Source organism: Taeniopygia guttata, chromosome 2 (assembly GCF_048771995.1).
Source record: "Taeniopygia guttata chromosome 2, bTaeGut7.mat, whole genome shotgun sequence".
NCBI classification, from domain to species: Eukaryota; Metazoa; Chordata; class Aves; order Passeriformes; family Estrildidae; genus Taeniopygia; species Taeniopygia guttata.
This window is the reverse complement of record NC_133026.1, coordinates 110,086,026-110,107,202: the sequence shown is the minus strand read 5'-3', so window position 1 is coordinate 110,107,202 and position 21,177 is coordinate 110,086,026. Positions and strand designations below refer to the sequence as shown.

At 39.6% G+C, this 21,177-nt stretch overlaps 1 protein-coding gene across 1 annotated transcript in view; it reads left to right on the top strand.

The window, feature by feature from the left end:
- The window catches only part of LOC115493875 (ethanolaminephosphotransferase 1), a 56,557-nt gene that overhangs the window by 24,585 nt on the left and 10,795 nt on the right, over positions 1–21,177 (top strand). Inside the window, exons 5-7 of the mRNA XM_030266173.4 lie at positions 1,640–1,908; positions 10,636–10,744; positions 20,613–20,661. Coding sequence (XP_030122033.4) covers positions 1,640–1,908; positions 10,636–10,744; positions 20,613–20,661 — 427 coding nt within the window. The remainder of the gene's footprint in view (positions 1–1,639; positions 1,909–10,635; positions 10,745–20,612; positions 20,662–21,177) is intronic.

Below are 21,177 nucleotides of genomic sequence, written 5' to 3'. Positions count from 1 at the left end.
GAGAAGCATCTCCATTTTATTTTGAGATTCAAGACAAAACCAAGTAATCTGTAGGGTTTCTTCTATGTACTTTTCCCTAGGAGGTTCATCATGCATGTTTACACTTAACTTTAAGAGGAAAATAGTTCTATTTTTCACCTGCACAGTGTCAGACAAGAGACTAAGGGTATGGTTTGACATTACAACTCGGAAACATTACAACTGCTAGACTACCTTTCTCTGTATTCACCATTCCTCCCTTGTGCCACCTCCCTTGCATTTTGTACCATTCACAGCACCAATTCAGTGACCCAGAAGAAAAGATAATGTTTGCTGTCTTTCCACCAGCTGAACAGGCTGCAGGTCACCCTGTTCAACAGCAGTGAACTATCAGATCAACTCAAACCATATTGTCCAACTACATCCTCAGAGTTACGTCCTGTACTGTGCTGGATCATTTTTTAAGCACTCAAGTACTAAAAGTGATCAACACATAATGCACCTTAACTATAATGCATTCTTAGAATCATATAATTGTACATGTTGGAAAAGACGTTTAAGGTCATCAAGTCCAACCATTAACCCAGCAATGCCAAGTCCACCACTAAACCATGTCCCCAAGTGCTGCATCTGCACATCCTTTAAAATCCTCCAGCGATTGTGACTCCACCACTTACCTGAGCAGCCTGTTCCAAGGGTCTTGGTGTATAAAGTTTTCCTAATGTCCAATGTAACCTCCCCTGGTATGACCTGGGATTGTTTCTTCTTGTACCTGAGAGAAGAGACTGGCCCCCATATCACTAAAACCTCCTTTCAGGTGGTTGTAGAGAGTGATAAGGTCACTCCTGAGTCTCCTTTTCTCCAGGCTAAACAACCCCAACTCTCTCAGACTTGTGCTCCAGACCCTTCCTAGCTCTGTTGCCATTCTCTGGATACACACCAGCACCTCAATGTCCTTCTTGTAGTGAGGGGCCCAGAACTGAACACAGGATTCAAGGTGTGACCTCACCAATGCTGAGTACAGGGGGACAATCACTGTCCTGGTCTGCTGGCCACACTATTTCTGATGGAGGCCAGGATGCCATTGGTCCTTTTGGCCTCCTGAACACATTCTTGTATGAAAACTGAAAAGCACTTTAAAATATATGTAGGCACAAATACAAATAAATGTTGTGAAATTTGTTCCTTTAAGCTGCCATTTAACTGTTAGTCATTGAGGTATTGACCATCAAGGAACTTAAATGCCCTAGTGAATCCACCCCACAAGAGGTGTGAAGGCTCAGAGGGTCCACGACACCAATGGATGGGCAAGAAGCTCTATGGACAATTTCCAGCACTTGAAACTAATTGCAGGAACTGATGTAAAAATGTTTCAACACCCCTGGGGGCAAGTAATTATGAGTGTCTTTCTAAAATTCATGAGGAAGGTGGCATTTAGTTTCAGAGCTGAGGTAAGGACAGAAAAATTACTTGATATCTGGAGCAATTCTTTTATGAGCAGTTCTAACTTGTTGGTATTGAGGGGGCTGTTGTGCTTCAGTTTGCTCTCATTAGTGTAATTTTCCTGTATGTTATATATGGCAGTAGTGAATTGTATGTGAAGAAATCTACTCCTTTTGTTGTGCTCTAATTCTTTCTTTTCCTTTTTCAATCCTTCTAGACTCCATAGATGGGAAACATGCTCGAAGGACTCAGTCCAGTACTCCTCTGGGAGAACTATTTGACCATGGGCTGGATAGCTGGGCTACCTCCATTTTTGTGCTTTCTTTTTTTTCTGTCTGTTCCCGTGACAATGGGAAGACTGGAGTTTCTGTATATACAATGTATATATATTTAAGCATTGTCTTGTTTAACTTCATGTGTTCACACTGGGAGAAATATAACACAGGAGTTCTTTTTCTTCCTTGGGGATATGATATAAGCCAAGTGGTAAGTATTTATCATCCCTGTTTTGGTTTTGGTTTTTTAACTATGTAATTGTTTTCATAATATTAAAGCAATAGAAAAATAGAGTTCAAGGCAAATATATCTGGCTGAGATATTGAAATATGTGAAATTGCAAAACCCTAGAAGTAATTCAGAAATATTTTCTGCATTTGCAATAAAGGGCTGCTCTTGAGCAAATTGTCAGCATCAGTGATTCATTGCTGTGCAGGAGAAAAAAGGCTTGCAGCTAGCCTAGCAGCCAGACAGTGCCCATGAGAATGTCATTTAACTGCATTTGATTTATAGTGTTAACAAAAATTACTGTGCTATCTGAAGCCACAAGCTATTTTCCCCCCAATACCAGATTGTGATCCATGATGTGAATTAGTCCAAGTAGTGTCTATTAACAGTAATTACACAGTTACACACTACCAGACCGTCTCAATTCTACTCCATTTTATAACAAATGTGGTAATGGAAATAGCATTGTACCTATGAAGAGAGCAGTAACTGTTGTCAAGTGAGTTCTGCCTTTGAAAAATAATTCAGTCGTCATGGATATCAAAAAGTCATAGACATTCAGTAAGGTGAATTACTTATCAGCCCACAGTCAGCACCAGCTGAGTTCTTGTCTGGTTTTCAGCCCTGTGGACATCTTCAGAAAACATGCCCAGGGCACCAGCGTGAATGGTATCCTCAGTGCACAGATGAGTAGCAGTATTAACAAGCTCAGTGCCCTTCCAAAGGCCCAGCACTGGGCTTTTTCTGGGCTGGCTTATCTGGGTCTCAGATAGCCAAGGTCTTGCAGTCTGAAGTGCAAAGTCAGTCTTCTGAGCTTCCTGTTACAGGCATGACATGAAAGGTACAGCCAAATAACTGAAAAGAAGTTTGACAAATATTCAAATATGTGTTTTACTAGAAATACAGTATTCTAACTAATGGGTGCAGATGTAATGCTGTAAACATAATCAGAATCCAGTGGTTCGAGAACAACTCAGAGATGGTGGTCCAGCTGTGGTGCATCTGTGTTGTCCCCTAGAAAATAGGTTTTGGGAGAAGTTGGCTCAGGACTAAGACATTAGGCAGCCAGCTGGTCTGCAAGTTTCAGCCATGTCTATGTAAGGCTTCTCTGTGGAGTTTTTCCAGCAGGAGAGGAATAGCAATGTTCAAGCCTATTTCACTTGTTACTCAGATGATCACTGTACATGTGAATGTTTAGAAGGCTCTGCTGGATCGCTGCATCATCCAAATTGTATTAGTGGTTAAATCTGGGAATGGGTATCAACTAGCAGAGCAGTACTGTTAACTCAGTCAGGGCCTGTTACTGACCTGTGCCTGTGGCCCTGTTTTCTCATCTGGGAAATAACAGTAGAAATATTTCCCTGCCTGACAGATTTGTGGTGAGGCTGAATATTAGTAAAGTTTGTAAACTGCTTTGATTAACTGGGATGCAAGGTGCTAACAAGTGTTGTTTCCTGTTCTCCTCTGATGCTGAACTGCTGTCCTGCTCACTTGCTTTTTAGTGCCTTCTGTGATGACTTGATTACAATCAAAGTGATAAGCTTGTAAATGTGAGAATTTTTTGATGTTCTTTAGCACAGTCATCAGCAGTGGTAGAAGACTGTACTACCTGAAATCTCTGTATGTTAGTTTTCCCATTGGTAAAAAAATAGCTGTTGTGATTGCCTATGAACAAAGAGAAGGCAAGCTTTTTAGCTCAAAATGGTATTTTTCCATTAGTCCAAAAATATACTATATGTACACCAGAAGTATATAATATATTTTTTTCCAATTCTACTGACTAGTCTAGTAAAAGATCTTAATTCCCCTGAAAATTTGTTCTTGTTTTGTAAATTCATTCAGCAAATTTATATTATATGTGCACTATTAAAGATAGCTCTTCATTTCCAGTAGCTTAGAGGATACTGGGGACAATAGCAAATAGCTGATGATGAGTAAGAAAGGTAATGTTTCCCTTGCTGGTTTTTTTTTTCTCCATTACTTCTCTGTCAGGTATTCCCACAATCACATTTAGAAGCAGAGAGTGTGAAAGCACTCACTAGCTGCTTCCAGACTGATTCACAATGTTTAATTCAGTATTTTCTCCATGGCATTCCTTGCTGGATTGCTGCAGGAATGTGCCTCTCTGTCCTGTCTTCAGTAATTTCACCTACAGCTTAAGGTTGTACTGGCATGTCAGACACTCAGGTCATCTAGACCCCTGCTTCTGCTTTTAAACTGGTGGGTAGTCAGGAACTTTGGGCTTTGTTATTGCCACAGAAATCAAGAAAAACAGTAGTTACTGTCAGGGTGCAAATAGAGGACTGATGACCTTAATGAGCACTTAACTGGCATGTGGCTCCCAGGACACTGCTGCTGAGTCAGCTCTGCTGTACATAAGCACAGCCTGCTCACGGGCTCTGCCTCAGCTGTGCTGGAGAAAGAGCTGCTGCTCCTCATGAAAAAATACCTTGTTATAGACAGAAATCTGTGGCACTTATGCACATCACGTTTTTCTGTGACTTGATGACTCATCAGAACTGGTAACCCAATTACGCTCGCTGGGATGTAATTGGCACTCCAATTAGCTTTGATTACAGCAGACAATCATTTGCAGGAAGCTGTGGTTTGTAAACTTGAAAAATGGCTCTAATGTGTCTGAGAGATGCTTGGTCAGAGGACCATTATGTTTGTGGATCCAGAATCAAGGTGGCAGCAAATGCAGCAAGGGAAAGCTATTCCTGTCTCTCCTCCCTCCTGCACAAGGATCTATCCTGTGCTGATTCCTGAGTAGCAGGAAAAGGTGCAAGGAGTGGAGCCTCTGTATCATAGCATCTAGAAAATTTCCATGCACTTTTGAGTAAGCACACCTACTGGAAACCCCAAAAGTCTGAAGGCTAAAAAGTAAACCTCTGCTATAATCTGTGAGAAGTTACCTTGGATATATCTTGTGAAAACTAGGACTTATTTTTGTTACAGGACAGACCAAAGAAAGCTAATATCTGCAAATTAAGTTTCTTGAAGGAAAAAAAAAAAAAAAAAAAAGACAAAGCTTTTCTGGCTTCTTGACATATGTTAATTTTCACAGACATCTTGTTTTGCTTTTAAAAATTTTGTTTTCTTTATGAAGAATTTAATATTACCCTAATGAAATACTTGTCTAATCCTGCTGTTGTTTTTCATAAGTCACTGCAGCTGAGTTCATAGCAGGGGAACAAATTACTATTTTTTCCTTACTATGATGTAATGATACATCTGCTCCATTGCTGCTGCCTTAAGTGTAGCTGGATATACCCTTTATATTCTTAATTAAAACTTTCGAAGTGAAGAGCTGTGTGACAGCTGCAGTGGCCCAGACAATTCCACTCTCCTTCCTCTTCCTCTCCCCAGCCGAGAGGGGCAAGCACAGAAGAAGCACAAGCAGCAAAATCCCAAAGGCAACAGGCAGCTCCCTCTGAACCAGCCCTTGCCCTGCAAGGAGACGATGACCAAAAATCCCACAGATAGAGAGAGTTGCGCCTGAAGGGATGGGTGCTTGGACCATGAGCCCCAGGGTTTCAGGCTAAGATGCTTTCCCAGCTACTTCTGCCTGATGGCTTTGGACAGTACCACCTAGAGCTTCTGGGAGAACTCTCTGCCTGCCTTGGAACTCTGAATCAATGGAAGTACATGATGCCCCGAGCAGCTGAAACACTGTAGAACTTCATTTTCTCCTTCCTTTCCATCAAAGCTGGGAAAGGTTTATTTCGTGGGTGCCATATAACAGGTTTTTTCTTGACAAGCTTATTTACAAAACCCATGCTGAAATATGTTCTAGATGACCTTTTCCAGGGATGAACTGCAGCAAGTGTTTCAGGAGCTGGCAGAGAAATCCCAAACAATGCATGTGCACATCACATATTGAAAAAATTTCTACCTCTTCTGAGGGGCAAAAACCCTTTCCTAATAAAAAACAAAATAAAGATGCAAATATATTGTTCTTTGGTCACATTATCAGGATTCACAATTTAATTTCAGACAAAAGGATATTCACTTTCAGAGCTTTTCTAATTTGAAGTGTCTGTGGAAAGCATAGCCTTTCTTGTGAAGAAAAGTATTATTACTCAGTTCCAAAGTTGGAGCACAATGGAACTGTTGAAGTAAGAGAAGTGATAGCAGTGAGGAAGCAGTGCTGGCCAGACCCTGGTGTCTGCTTCAATCTGCCTCTAGACACAGCTGGAAACTGATCTCAATACTCAGTTATCTGAGGGAAGCCCCGTGGTGTATCCATGTAAAATCTGAACAGAAGAACCTACTGTGCACAGGCTTTTTCTGCAGCAGACTTCTTCATTCTTAAGCACTTGATTGTAATTCCCTTGATAATTAATTATTTATTAAATTGGTTAATTAATCTTCCATGTGCTTTTAACTATTTGTCTATAATGTCTAAATGCAAAGTCATCTTTTTAGGTAAAATTTTCCAGAGTATAAGATTTGCAACTTTTAATTATTTATTGAAAGAAAAAAACCTGAGAAAAAAATAAAGTGGAAAAATTGCACATCACATTAAAGCTAACTCCTATTTAAATAGCTTGTAGGAAATCATTCTTACTCTTTTAGGCAAGTGCCACATTTATAATCAGAAGAATGAAGTAGCCTTGTATTTTAAATTACTTTTCTTCCTAGATGTTTATTTTGAGCATTGTGTTAATGGAAAATATTTCAACACATGAGCAATTAATGCTAGTGAAATTGAATATTACAATAAATGTCATGTTTTTGTGGAATCATAAAGAATTTTAAAGCATACCCACATTTTTTTAGACGATGACAAAATATTTGATTTTTTTTCATCATGTAGGATATCACACAGCATACTAAATGTGCCTGTGTGTAAAATAGAAGCAGTAAACCAATGGTAAGAAAAAATACTTATGTACACTCACAGTCTAAAATATAGTGGTCACAAAACTTACACCTGAAATAGTGAAAAGACATGAAAGAGATGGTTATTTAAAAATATCAAGAATTTTAGAGGAAGGTAAGAGGCTAGAAGGTAGAAGACTTTGAGGGGCTATGCTGCCTTATGTTTATATAGAATTTTACCAATGCCACATCAAACAATTATTCTGATTTTACACAGGCACAAATGTGACTATATTGCTGTTATTAACAAAATTGTGGCAAAATAGGGAGCCCCTGCTCAGAATCTAGCTGTCCTGCTGTCAGCTATATCAAAGAGCCTACAAATCAACACCTTGTATTTCCGTATCTTTTCCATCATAAGTATTCCTCATCCTCATAGAGAAGGTCTTGGAAAGCCAAAAATATTCCTGGTCAGATGCTGCTGAGAGTTGGAATCCAGGATTGTACACATCCACTTTACCTTGCTATATAGTTCTCACTTGTGTTATTGTGGTGGGTGGATGCCAGGCATCCACCAAAGCTGCTCTATCATTCCCTTCTGCAACTGGACAGGGAGAGAAAATATAATGAAAGGCTCATGAGCTGATAGAAGGACAGGGAAAGATCACTCACAAATTACTATCATGGGCAAAACAGACTCGGGTCAGGGATATTAATTTAATTTCTTGTGAATCAAAATCAAAGCAGGATAAGGAGAGGTAAGACAAATCTTAAAACACATTTCCCCAACCTCTCCCTTCTTCCTGGGTGCTACCTTCACTCCCCCACTGGCACAGGGAGACAGGGAATGGGAGTTATGGTCAGTTCATTACAGGTTGGTTCTGCTCAGGGAGAGGAGTCCTCCCCCTGCTCCAGAGTGGGTTCCTCCCACGGGAGAATGCTCTCTGTGAATTTCTCCAGTGTGAGTCCATCCCATGAGCTACAGTTCTTCATAAACTGCTGCACCATGGGTACCTTTCCATGGGGTGCAGTCATTCAGAGACAGCCTGCTCCAGTGTGAGTCTCCCACAGGATCACAAGCCCTACCAGGAAACCTGCTCCAGCATGGGCTCCTCTCTCCACGGGTCTGCAGATCCCTGCCAGGAGCTGCTCCAGCATGGGCCTCCTGCAGGTTCACAGCCTCCTCAGAGGCACCTACCTACTCTGATGTGGGGACTCACAGGTGGATCTCTGCATCTCCCTGGATGTCCATGGACTGCAGGGGCACAGCTGCATCCCATGGGCTGCACCACTGGCTGCAGGGGAATCTCAGCTCTGCTGCCTGGAGCATTTTCTATTCCTTCTTCTCCACTGACCTTGTTGTGTGCAGGGCTGTTCCTCTCCCATATTCTCACTCCTTTCTTCTCTGGCAGCAATTACAACTGCACAGTAAGTTTTTTTGTTTGCTTTTTTTTTTTTTGGTTTTGTTTTTTTTTCCCTGTAAAAATATGTTATTCCAGAGGCATTATCACTATTTCTGGTTGGTACAGCCTTGGCCAGTGGTGGGCCCATCCTAGAGCTGTCTGCCATTGGCTCTGCTGGATATGGGAAAAGCTTCTGGCAGCTTCTCACAGAAGCCACCCTTGTAGCCCCACTGCTACCAAAAACTGGCCACACAAACCAAATGCAGTTATTTAATTTGGACTTCTCTTTTTTCAAAAGGCTGCAATTATTTTTACTTGCTAGAGACTACATTTATATCTGAAAAGTACTAAAGCTGATTGATAGTAGAGAGATAAGTAAAAAAACTTTGCCATCTTTTCTTAAGTAAAATTATTCAGTTGAACTTAGGAGCACTGCTTTCTGCTTTACTTTTTTTTTTTTTTTTTTTTTTTTCCACCAGCAGTGCCTTTAAAACAGTTTATACAGATTATTTGCTAGCTGGTTTATACAGCTTAGGCTTTGCTAGTAATTTTGACAATCTTCAATTTTTTGCTAGTATAGCTTAGATCAAAGGACACAGCCATTTTCTCATCCTTCAGGCTCTCTAAAGGAGGTCTGCTTTCTAAAGCTGGAGACAGCTTCAGTGTAGTCAAAGTGATGAGTCCTTAAAAAACAATATACAAAAATTTTGAAGCCAAGGAGTGGTTTTTTCCCCATATGCTACATCTGTTAGGAGGCAGTCTCGATGTGGGAGTCTTGCATCATCAAATCCCAGGGCAGGGCATTCCCTGTGAGAGCCCATTGCATCCACACCCCTGTTCCTAGACATGCACTGACATCTGACAGTGATGCTCATGGCTGCCCTGCCAAAAGTACTGACTGTAAGAATGGTAAATACTGAAGTTCCTCTTTTATCCCTTGCCAAAAAAGTCTGTTCAGGACTCAACGTGTGAGGGTAAATTCAGGCTCCATCAAAGCCGGTTGGAGTTTTGCCATCAACTTTGATGGGGTCAGGATTCCATCCGTCATGTCTTATGGGTAATATAATACAATTTCTTCAGGAAGCCAAATGTTAATTTGGCTGATGCAGTGGATTACAAAACCCAATATATGTGTCCTTCACTTAGGCCAAAATTTGACTCACTGTCTTCAGTGGCCCAAGACATAGTGGCACTCACTTGTGCCTGCTGCTCCTTGCTGTGGATCTGTTGTGCTGCTTATTCTTGAAGAGGCAATTCAAACATCCAGTTCCACAATGCAAAATCCAAGCAAAACCTCATAAAGACCTACATACTGACAGGGCAAGAATCTTGATTTCAGATACAGAGAAGTAAGCGAAACCAAATGTAGCATTATCTACATGTAATAGAAGTTTAAGTGACGTCAGCATTCTGCTCTTAATCTTAAAAAACCTGGTAATTAACAAAGATATTTTCAGTGTATCTTTGAGTTAAAATTTAATAGAAGACCAGGAATGTGCTTGTTGAAGTTCAAATGGAGAAAATACATAACATGGAATAAAACCTGTGTATTAAAAAAAAACTGATTAAGAAATAGTAAAATCTGTAACACAAGTAAAGCTGGAAAATATTTTTTTCATCCCAGAGTATGAAGCTGCATTGAGTGGAAAATATAAAGGTTACTGAATGTTAGCTGGGAATAAAGAGATGAATATGCAGTTTTCTAAATGGCATTGTAATTAACATTGTCATTTTAATTTAGAGCTAGTGTAGCATGAAACATACAGCCCCTTATGGGTCCTGTGGCAAAACTAAGCAGCTGAGAACAAAGCAGGCTAGAGGAGGGCAGCAGTCCCTCTAGCTGGGTGCCCCTGAGTCTTGTGTATGTGTTCTTTCACTCCTAATGACATCTACGTGATTCTTTTAGTGTCCTGCAATGATGTTATCTGTCAAAAAAATCAGGGAAGACTTCATGTCCTTACCATTATTTTTATTTCTTCACATTCCATTGAACATTTTTATTTTTTTATTATTGTTTCAGATGAGCTTACGGTTTTTCTCTTCCCCCCCCTCCCCCGCCTCCAGTTATTATGATATGATCAGTTCAAAGGGCAGAGCTGCAAAAATATGCACATTACTAATTCTGAAGGCTGTATCAAAAACAGGGAAGAGCATGTGCAGTGGGGATAAAAGTGGCAATAAAAGTGGATTTAGGTATTTCGAAAATCTAAGTCAGTAATACCTAACACATACAAACAGATGCACACATTACCAGGGAAGCTGCTTGCTTACCGTATTTCATACATTTTAAATAATTCTGTTGGTGACCCTGCAAGTTGCTTCTCTGCTTAGAAATAATTTTGCCATGGCAGCAGAAGGTAAAATAGGAATAGGAGCTAATAAAATATTTTTTTATTACTTTTACATTTGTATTAAGATGATAAATGAAATTCTCTACCTTTTGATGTAATGGATTGAAAATAATTTATCTTTTTTTCTGTAGGTGTTAATAGCAGCATATCTGCTCACTGGTACTGTTGGTGTGGAGGTCTGGCAGAAGCCTTTTCTGTTTGGTTATTATATTACAGATGTATTAGTTATCCTGCTTATAGGTAAGTGTCCAGATCTATGCAAAAGTGTACAGCTTCTTTATTATTTTGATTTAATAGTTTTTATATTTTCCTCTTTTATTTGGTTTTACTTTTCTAAGTGTTGGCTTGTGCAAAAATACATGAATAGAGATAATTAAAAGGGTTATTACTGGAAAACTTTTAAAAAGAAGATAACTTTGGAAATTATTTTCCTCACTGAATTACTGTATGCTGCATACAAATAATATAGAAAATGCTCCTTATCTGCATGTGCAGTTCAGTGCAGTGTGCTGGCTTGCTGGGCTCCCAAAGTCTCAGGAACTCCTCATGTCACTCAGATAAAGTGTTACTTATATTCATACATTTATGTATATTCTAAGTTTAATGTTTTGGTCTGGAGCACACTATGTTCCAAAACATTATGTACAGAGGGGATGAAGACATTATTTAAATAACCTTAGATGCACAACTGTAAATATGAATAAAAGCCAGGTTGTTTCTAAGCTCTTTAGTATTCCTTTGCAAACAGAAGAGATCTATTTTTCATACACAGCAATAGCCTATTTGGTCATTATTTGATACTGTCAGTGTAGTTTGAAATGAGCATTGAATGTTTTTTGACTGCTATATCAAGACTGAGAACAAGAGCACTTACATTTTAATGAGTTAAAAATATAGAAGTCTTAGCTGAAAATATGTGTAAGTAAAACGTTTTTGATGTGTTGCTTGAAAGGTGAAGAAATTAGTATATGCATTTTTGAGATTTTTAAATGAGCATACAAGTGGTGAGAAGAGGGCGATATGAACACTCCAGGCTTGCATCCAAAGAAACATCTGCCCTTGAGCTGAATGGAGGACATGGTTATAGGTGCTTCTCCCACGTCGAGCATTTTGCACTGATGTGTGCTTTCACCGCCCTCTCCCTATGGAAAGGTTGGCAGCAGGTACCACCTTTTGCCCCAGCACTGTTTCCCAGAATTTCCAGATTAGAAAGGACCCTGTGTTCAGGCTGTGCTTTCTAATGAGCAGTGTCTGCAAGGACGTGATTTTGTACTTTACCCCAAAAAAACCCAACAGTGTGTGACCAAGATGATACAGTCTTTTTCTAGTCAGACCTGATTTAGGCACTCTGAGGAAAAGAAAGAAAGGAAGAGGGGAAAGACAGTAGTTGCCTTTTCAGTAGTCAGTGAATTATTCACCTTTGACAGAGGTGTAGTTGAAGACAGGGAGTGATTTGTGCTCTTGCAGCAGCACTGCAAGCCCAGGGGAGATGGATGCTGGCTCACCCAGAAAGGGCAGCTTAGGGCAGCGTTAGGTGTTAGCAGAGACCAGCCCACTGAACACGCCTGGTCTGTGCTGCACACATCAGTGCTTGGTTCCTGTCACTAAGACACATGAGATCCCATTCAGGGAGTGTTCTGATGGCTTCCCTTGCACTTGGGAAGCCATGGATGAAGGTCTAATTCAAACTGTTAACATCGTAGGAAGCATTTGTGGAAGGGAAGCATTTCAGCGTTATCAGATCTGCAGGTGTAGCATCCTTTTTCATACTCTGCCAGAACCAGCTGCAAAGCAATGTTCAATGGACTGTTCCATTAACACAAGAAAGAAGTACTGCTTCTGTCTTCTGTGGTATGCTTGTATGAATAGATTTGTGAGTACAGAATAGTATTTCTTCCATCACTGTCCCAAGCAGAGTAGGCTTAAGTAGGAGCCAAAAGGTTTCTCCAAAAACCTTGTCTCACACTATGCACAATGGCAACTTTTGCAACTTAGTTGAAGTTAAATATGGGTTTAAAGGATGCAAAATAATAGTCTTGGCTGACTCTATTACAGAATTATCATAGTGCTTAGTAAATCTCTTAGAATCATACACCAAATTTAAATATAGAAAAAGTAGTATCCTTCCACTAAGGGTCATGTTGGTCCAGAAAACACTGCCATTTCGTATTTGAAACTCAGCTCAGCAGTAAGGTGGTTATCACTGGGTAGCCTGTGTGCAGTAACTAGGGATATGTGAAATTTTTAGAAGCTTGTGGTAAATTGCAGGACCCCACTGTGACTGCAGAAAAAGTACCTGTCTAACCTACATCAAGGACCAAGCAGCCAGGAAAATTCAATTATTCTCTCCCTTAGAGAGACTGCAACAAGTGTGTCTTGCTCAGACAGTACCATTTGTATCAGAGAGCCCACTCTGGCTTGCTCAGTTAAATGCCTCTGTGGCTAGTTAAAAACAAAGTGGGCCTCTGGTGCTTTTTACAAGCTAGTTTCCCAGGATCCTGAGAGGAGCCATTAAACCATAAATTGCTGTGCTTAACCATCTGATGGCACTTAGTAGTCACTAGTGGTCCTTCTAACAACGAACCTGTAGCTGCTCCATCAATACTTGGCATTTGTTTGGTGCTTTTACTGTTCCATACACAACAGGAGTTCAGCTGCTGAGCCATGGCTTCTCCAAGAGCAGCTGGGCTTTAGCTCCTACCTTCTGTGGTGGGAAGAAATCCAAACAACATGCACAAAAGTGTTTTTCAGATGTCATTCCTGGAGTTTTCTGGGGAAAAAAAATAACCCATGTATAACCTACGGATGAACTCTACAAAAGCACCTCTTCAGAGGAAGCTGTGGTATCACCAGGTGACACTCACTCATTGAAAATAATGGAGCTTTTATCAGGTGCCAGAACACACAAAGATATACATAAAAGTGCAGCAATACTGGTGTTTAGATTAGATCTTTTAGGAAAGAGAACTTTATGTAAGTTCCTGGGAACTGTCTGGCACACTGTGAACACCTGTAGGAAAGCCAAGTCCTGAGCTGCTGAGCTGTGACCTCAGAGGACTACCCTGTGAAACAGAGAAACTTCAGCGTAGTATTTTATGGGAATTTGTCAGCTACCCAGCAAACATGATCCTGTAATTTTCACTGGCAGTGAATACAATTCCATCCTTCAGCTCCAAAACACACACCTAGCTGGACCTTGAATCAATGAGGAAGGTCCTTCTCCCGTTTCCAGAGTATGTTGACCTGGCTACTAGGCAGAAATACCTTTTGTCTCACAACATGGGAGCAGACAGACCCTTTTAAAGTTATGTGCCTGTGTGCTCATCTGGAACTAATTATTCTGCACTCATCAGGGCTCCTGTGCATGACACTCCAAAAGCTCTCTTGGGATTTAACCACAGTTGTCCCATAGCATTTTCTGGCTAACTAGGGTCCCTTCAAAGGGCAGCACTGGGGTGAGAGCTATCATTTATTTTTACCCCTCCAGGGCATCCCAAATGCCTAACATTCTCTGTCACTCTGCTATCAGGTTGACAGCAATATGAAATATTTACAATAAGCATTTTAAAGCAGTCAGTTCTGTACATAAATTCTAGTACCACAATGATACTGTAGACTTTGTGAGAAGATTTTCACCGACAGGTTGGCATCTGTAGTTCAGGGAGCAGCATTACTAATTGATGATGGTTTCTGTCTCATGTTGCTATTAAATGACCTGTAGGTGCATGCTCTGAATGAAGCATTTCCCATGTTTGGGACCTTCATACTTGCTCTGTATGAAGATTTTATAATGTCTAATAAAATTTGAGTTCAGGCTACAATCCTTTCCTGGAGAAAGGAAGATGGAGACATGCATGTTACTGGAAATTCCTTTTGGTATATTCTTTTGCTCAGAATTGACTGAGGGCTTGAAAGTTGTGGTGGGATGTACACAAACAAGTGGGGTTAGCACATCAGCTTCATTCCTTAGGAAGGTAAATTGGAAAAATTATACACAGAGTTTCCTACTCCTTCTTGGTATTAATTGCAACCACAAGAATAGCCCTCATGGGAAAAGGATCACTTAAGCATGGAGTGGATATGTTATACTTCATCAGTGCATGGTACATAGAGCAGACTATTTTGTAATCCAGACATGTTTGACTCTACTCTGTGTGGTCAGCAATGCCCAGATCTGGCTACTGAAGCCTGTGGCAAAGGTGAAACAAGTTTTCAGTGTGTAGGTTTGATCAGGAAATGTGAATTGAGTATTTATATCTGTCAGAAAACTGAAACTTGAACTTTGTTTTAGAGATGTGGCCAAAGCATTCAGAATTTTTTCCTATGATGTGCAAGGGTTTGGCTTCTATGTGGACTTCTACAGTGTTTTCCTTGAGGATCACTCTTCCCCAAGCTATTTAAGTACATAAAATGAGGAGTGAAAACATAAATGAACAGATAATAGCAGCAAAAAAGTAATGATGAGGCCAAGCTGTAACATTTAAAACATGCCAATTATGTGAATTTCATCATAGTGGGAAAGCACAGTTACTCCTCTAAAACAGTGCTTTGTACTTACACTGTGCTACATCCTGTATATCAAAGGAGGACACACAAGTCCTTGCCATGGGTGTTCATACAGCAGCCTGCCCCTTTTTCAGTGTCAGAAACTGTTTAGGAGGCCACAATCAAATTATGAATTGTTTCTGCCCCCATGGAATGATGTCATTCTGTAGTGAGCTCCTATAGTTCCCATTGCAAAGTGGCTGATGGTTCTGCCCTAGCTATGACTTGCTGAATGATTACAGGTTAAATGCAATGTTTTCAAAAGGTTTTTGCTCCGACAGGCTTTGACCAGTGCTGCTTGAGAAGCGTGGTTAACATGAGTTGGCTTCTACGTGTCTGTCACCAATTCAACATTTATTAAGGCATTGTTGTGACAGATTGTACAAGGCTCCGTTAAAGGGAAGGGTGTGAAATACTCCCCTGTCACTTGAGATATATTTTTAAGAAGCCACTGAGTTCATGTTTGGAGTAACTCATCTGAACCAGTCAGAACAATAACCTAGAAAAGCAGAGTGCTCAAGGCCAGAGGCAGAGCAGTGTCACAGGATGCTGATTACAGGTGGGAATGAGTTTGGTGGTGTTAAGGTGTCAAGAGTCATTTCTGGGGCTCTGGGACCCCCAGGAGAAGGTCAAACAGGGGAGCTTGCCTGGCAGAGTCCTTCTGGAAGCCAGTCTGGGCTTTTCAAATAAAGGCACTGTTTCTCTGGTGCTCAATTCTGCCTGTGCCCAGAAAAAGAATGATGTTTGAACACAGCTACATCAAAGAAGCAGCTACAGCCATAAACTAATTTTTCAATTGGTACGAAATCCCTCTGAATGACAATTGTTATCTTACAGCTGAGTTCGAGATAAATGCCATGTGTAATTCCTTGGACACTGAAAATAAGGTATAAAATCAATAAACATGATAAAGACATATCTTTTCAACAAGCATGATAAGCGCATCCTTCTACAATCTTTGTACTCAAAAAATATCTTAGATGCTAAACGTCCAAAACCTACATCAACTTTGCGCATGAAGACAGTGCTTATGTTTACCTTATGTTCCCTTAATACCTGTAAAATTATTTCATATGGTGGATTTGGGGTGTATTTTTCACCCTAATGTATTCAGACTTCACAGGCTCAATTAAGTCTGCAAATTATATATTTTTTTTCTAAGGTTTTCCCCCCAGCTACTAAGTGGTGTTAAGTTTGTAATTTTATAATGTAATAAAAAGTAATTGTTTTTTAATGGACAGCTCAAAATGCAATTATGTATTTGCACAATCAATTAAAAGAGTTGTCTGCTCAAGACATGCCAAGGAAGGTCACACTGTTCCATAGAAAGCTTCTGTTCCTGAAACAAGTGCTTTTAAAATGTTCACTTTTTGATGAAGCTTGCTTCCAGGCACCTATCAGTGTGCTAAACATTCAGTGTGTTAAGGTATTTTCATGTGTCTAGCTGCTCTAAATGTGCCAGGAATTTGAGAAAAACACCATGGAAAAAGTATTTAAATATTTTTCCAAGCTAATATTGAGGAGAGTGATAGTATTTAATTTGTAAGCTGAAATGCAAGTACAACCGCCTGCTGTTAGAGAGTTGGTCAACTTGTGTGATATGCCCAGAAGGACTGCACAGTCCTCTTCCTGCCTCCCAAATGGGATGAGTGCTCTGGGGAGTATTTTTTGGGGGGGAGCATAGCAGGGATGGTGCTTTCCTGAACAAATTCACACAGCTTCCAATGCAGCATTCACCTAAAATTACATCCCTCTATTGCACTGTCTCATTTTTGAATTTTTGACTTTTAGCTATCAGGAGAGCCAATTCTTAACAAATAAGATGTCAGTGCTCTTCTTAGGACAGTTTAAGGATGATTCATTTGCCAGGACTTTACTAACAAAAGTGATTTATGATAGCAAAGGTGTGGAGAAGATAAACTGTGAAGTTTGTCCTTCCTTTGAAGCACTATAGCTTGTTTAGTGGTTTAGGTGTCTTGGAGTCACTTAATTTGGCGGTGTTTACAGTCTGTGAGGTTTTGTGTTTTCAGAAACGTGGCTCCCTGCATCAGGCTGTTTCCTTTGTCTGAGTGCCAGGATGGGCCTGTTGGGTGCTGAAATAGCTTTTTCTGGAAGTGACAGTAGTGTCAGCAGTTTGTTTTCTCTCTTTTTCTACAATGAGCAAGTCTGTATTTTGCAGAAATACCTGAATTAAATCAGGTACAACAGCCACAGTAACTGCAGCATGTCATGGAAACAATCTGTCTGCCTGTAGATCTTCAGTAGTCTTTAAATTTAGTTACATGAGCATTTAAAGTCCCCTCAGATAATTAAAATATATTACTGTTAGTCCAAATAACATAGCTGACAAGGTATCATGGTATTCATTGTGTGCTAGCTTTTTAAAATTATTATTTTATTCAGCTGCATCACAAAACACCTTATTGATTTGGAATTGAATTTGAAAGCAATAAATGAAATCTAAAGTTGTCCTTAAAATTGATGGGAATTGCCTTTTGATCTCCTTTATACACATATATGTATACACACATATATGTATATGTGCACACATATGTATACGCATGTCTGTGTATGTATACGTGTGCTTTTTTACATACACACACTTGGAAAACAAGATAATGCCTTCATTTCTTCACTTTGGATATGTCTTTAATCCCGAATTTCTGAATGCATTGGGATTTATTTGTTTGTTTGTTTATGCTTATGTTTGGCATTTTTTAATATGGACAAAATAATTCCTAATAAAGAGCTTTAAAAAGGTCTGTTTTTCTGAAAAGGGAGTTTACATTGTGCAACACAGAGGCCTGACGATAGGATTGTACCTAAATCCGAGGATTTGGGCTTGATACTTTCAGCCTAGCGTGACACAAGAATTCCCTGTGTATCTGTGCCGCCCATCTGTGCTGTGGTATTTCTGCCTTTAATATAGGCCTGTGTTCTTACAGTTGGGTCTCAGATTTTAAATCAGCTGAAGAATGGGAAAATACTAAAGAAGAAGCTAAAAAATGCTGGAAGAGCTGTGTACTACTTCTAAGAACACTTGAGGAGTTCTATTTTCCCATATGTTTTAAAACATCTAGTCAGCTGAAATTGAATTTTAAAAGTTATTTTAAAATAAAATATGTACTTTTAGGACATACAAACCAAAAAAAAGAGCTCCATGATCATCACTTGGGCAGTGCCTGGGTGGCTGAGTGCCAGAGAGCCAGCAGTGGGTTTGCTTTCCAGGCTGCACCTTTTGTTCCTCAGAGCAGCAGGGAATGGCAGCAATGCGGATGCAGCAGTTTAGCTCCTGGGCACAAAGGGATCCTTAATGCCAATTAAACAGCAGACTTTATGAGTACCAAAAGCAGCCCCCCGAGGCAGGCCTCTTAAGCTAAAAAAGATGGGAAAGTAACATATTGTAGGAAATGATGGAATTCTGAAAATCCCATAAGAAACGGGGAACACCCTTTGCTTCCCTGATGCATCCTCAGCTCTTTCGCTGTGCTAAAAGCAAAGCTGTGTAAAAATACAGGGGAGTAACTGGTGGAACTGCCCCGTTTGGAAAGTGGCTTTTTGCTAGCTGGGGGACTGTTTGTGGTCAGTGTGTTGTTTCTAACTAAAATGGCACTTCATAAAAATAACAAATTGTTGGCAACCATTGCTCTTTGAATTCTATTTCTAGTTCTAGTCTCTATTTCTGTTCCTCTCGGTTGCTTTTCTCCTAACAAATCAAACTTCAGGATTGCAGCAGGAAATTTAGATTTAACCTCAAGAGTCAATGTTTTGTCTCATGTCTGCTCTAATGTGATACAGATGTTGGAACTGCTGTACGTAACTCAAGATTTTATTGAACTAGCGCTCCCTACCTAATAGAAAACATAGCTAACTGGAGTGCACATTAAACACAGATCACTCTGAAGGCACTAAGCCTGTGAATTCTAGAAATATATTGACAAAATACTTGGGATATTACTTCAATTGCACATCCTTCAGCTGTTTGGTAGGAAGTTTCTGCCATAGTAAAGAAGCAGAGCTCCTAATTGTTTTAAAAAGCAAAGCCAAAAAGTAAACAATAAAAAGAATGCAATACCTGAAATTATTTACAGGCTGGCTTTTCTTTTTTTCCAATTCTTTGTTTCCCTCTCTTTAGCAGATAACCAGAAAGACTGGAGAGACAGATTATCTGTTGCATCCCTTTTTACTTTTTTTTTTTTTTTTCCAGCAACCCTGATCTCCACTTTTCTTTCATGTTGTTTTCCTTTTCTTGAGTTGCCACTGTGGCCAGAGTTTGATAAACACTTGGATATGTCCTTGATGAGGACTGACGAGTGAACACTAACTTTTCTCAAGACACTGCTATGTCACATTTGCCTCAGTACAAAGTAATCTGAAATCATATCTTTCCTCTATTCTTTTTTTCCCTCCATATTACTAATAATAAGATTAAAGCTTTCTACTTTTCTGTACAGGCAGCATAGTGCTTCTTAAATGAGATGTTTTAGGTCAAAACTAGAAAGTGTAACACATCAGAGGGCTTTTCTTGCCCACAATAAAATAGGAATTATGTATTAATTTAGTGCATCACACTCAAGTCTCATGCCCTATAATAAAAAAGCAGTGCAGTAATGTGCTACCCAAAGCAATCTCTAAGCATCAAATTGACCAGGGAAAACCCTCAATACAAAAAAGTGTGGGGAAAAGTACAAACCAGAGAGCTCTGCAGGGAATGACATAGATTTAAAAAGTCATATATATTTTCACCTAGTTAGGACTGACTCATAGTGGCTTTTTTGTTTAAATCTCAAGCTTCCACTTGTTGCTGAAAGTCTTCTTTGATTCTTGGGTGGATCAGTGTATTTTGGATGTGGGTGTTAGAGGGGGTACAGCTGAGTCTTCAGGCAGCTCAGGGGCTGCTGGCAGCTGTGTTGATAATACCAGCAGGGAGACACAGCATTAGCAAAGGCAAAGCCCTCGTGCTTTGTGGGTTAAAGCTGACCTCTAGAAACATCACAGCTGTCTTAGAAAAAGAAGTAAAAACCTTTCACTTGTTCAAATGATGGAGGTGTCATAAAAATTAATTAATTTCAGCTATTGTATTATCAAAACAGATCATTAGTTGACCCTTAATATTTTGAACTATAAACTTATTTCCCCACTAATGTGAACAGCCCAGCTTGAAGTTTATTGTTTTTCTATATTCCACTGGAAGGCTTTTGGTGTTAGACTCAGATTTTTCTAGATAAACAGCATCTCATGTAAAGTAGGGCTGTTCTGGGTCCTGCAGACAAACCTGTATAAAAAATAATTGTTCCTATCTATTAGCTATATCAGAATTTTTATTAAAATATTTCGTTCTTATCACTCATTACGTAGGAAATTCTGTATCAGCAACAGCTAGCTTTTGGGAAAAAAAGAGGACAGTTTTATTATTGCTGAAAGCCCCCAGCCTCAGTTCATATCCTGTAATGAGTACAGGAATACTGAATCATTTTTAGAATAGTACACAAGGTCTGTTATAAAATGAAAAAACTCTGAGGTCATCAGTGTCAAATTACATATTCATGTTTTTCTCTTCCAGGCTTCAGCTTGTTTCTATCGTTTCCACAAACACTATACAACATTCACAGGTAAGTTAATTAACATTAAATAAGTTCTATCACTTCCTATTTAATTCTATATATTTAATGGTTTCTTCATTTACAAATAAATGTAATGCTTGAAGTAGACTAGCTTCTTTCATCCAGATGTCATCCTGATAATGTAGTAAAAGTTTTTTCTGGTAAGTTTTCAGAATCTGACCAGTTTACTTTTTATGTTTACAACTCTCTCCTTTTCCTTTCACTTGCTGTTCTCCAAGCAGTCTCACAGTGGTCTTGCACAGTAAACTGATAAAGGTTCTGTAGTAAAAACCACTGTATTTTATTTGCAATCAAATGTGATTTGTAACTTCTGCCTGTGCTGGTTGAATTCCGTAGCTGACCATCCTGCACTCTGTGAAGTACTTAATTGTCTTCCTGGTCCTTCTGTAAAACTCCCCTCTGTTTGAAGTCTGCAGATAATTGCTATCAGATGTAAGCTAGGCAGGTGGCAAGTTGTGATTACATCTAAGAACTGGCTTGCTGCACCCAAGAATTTTGTACACA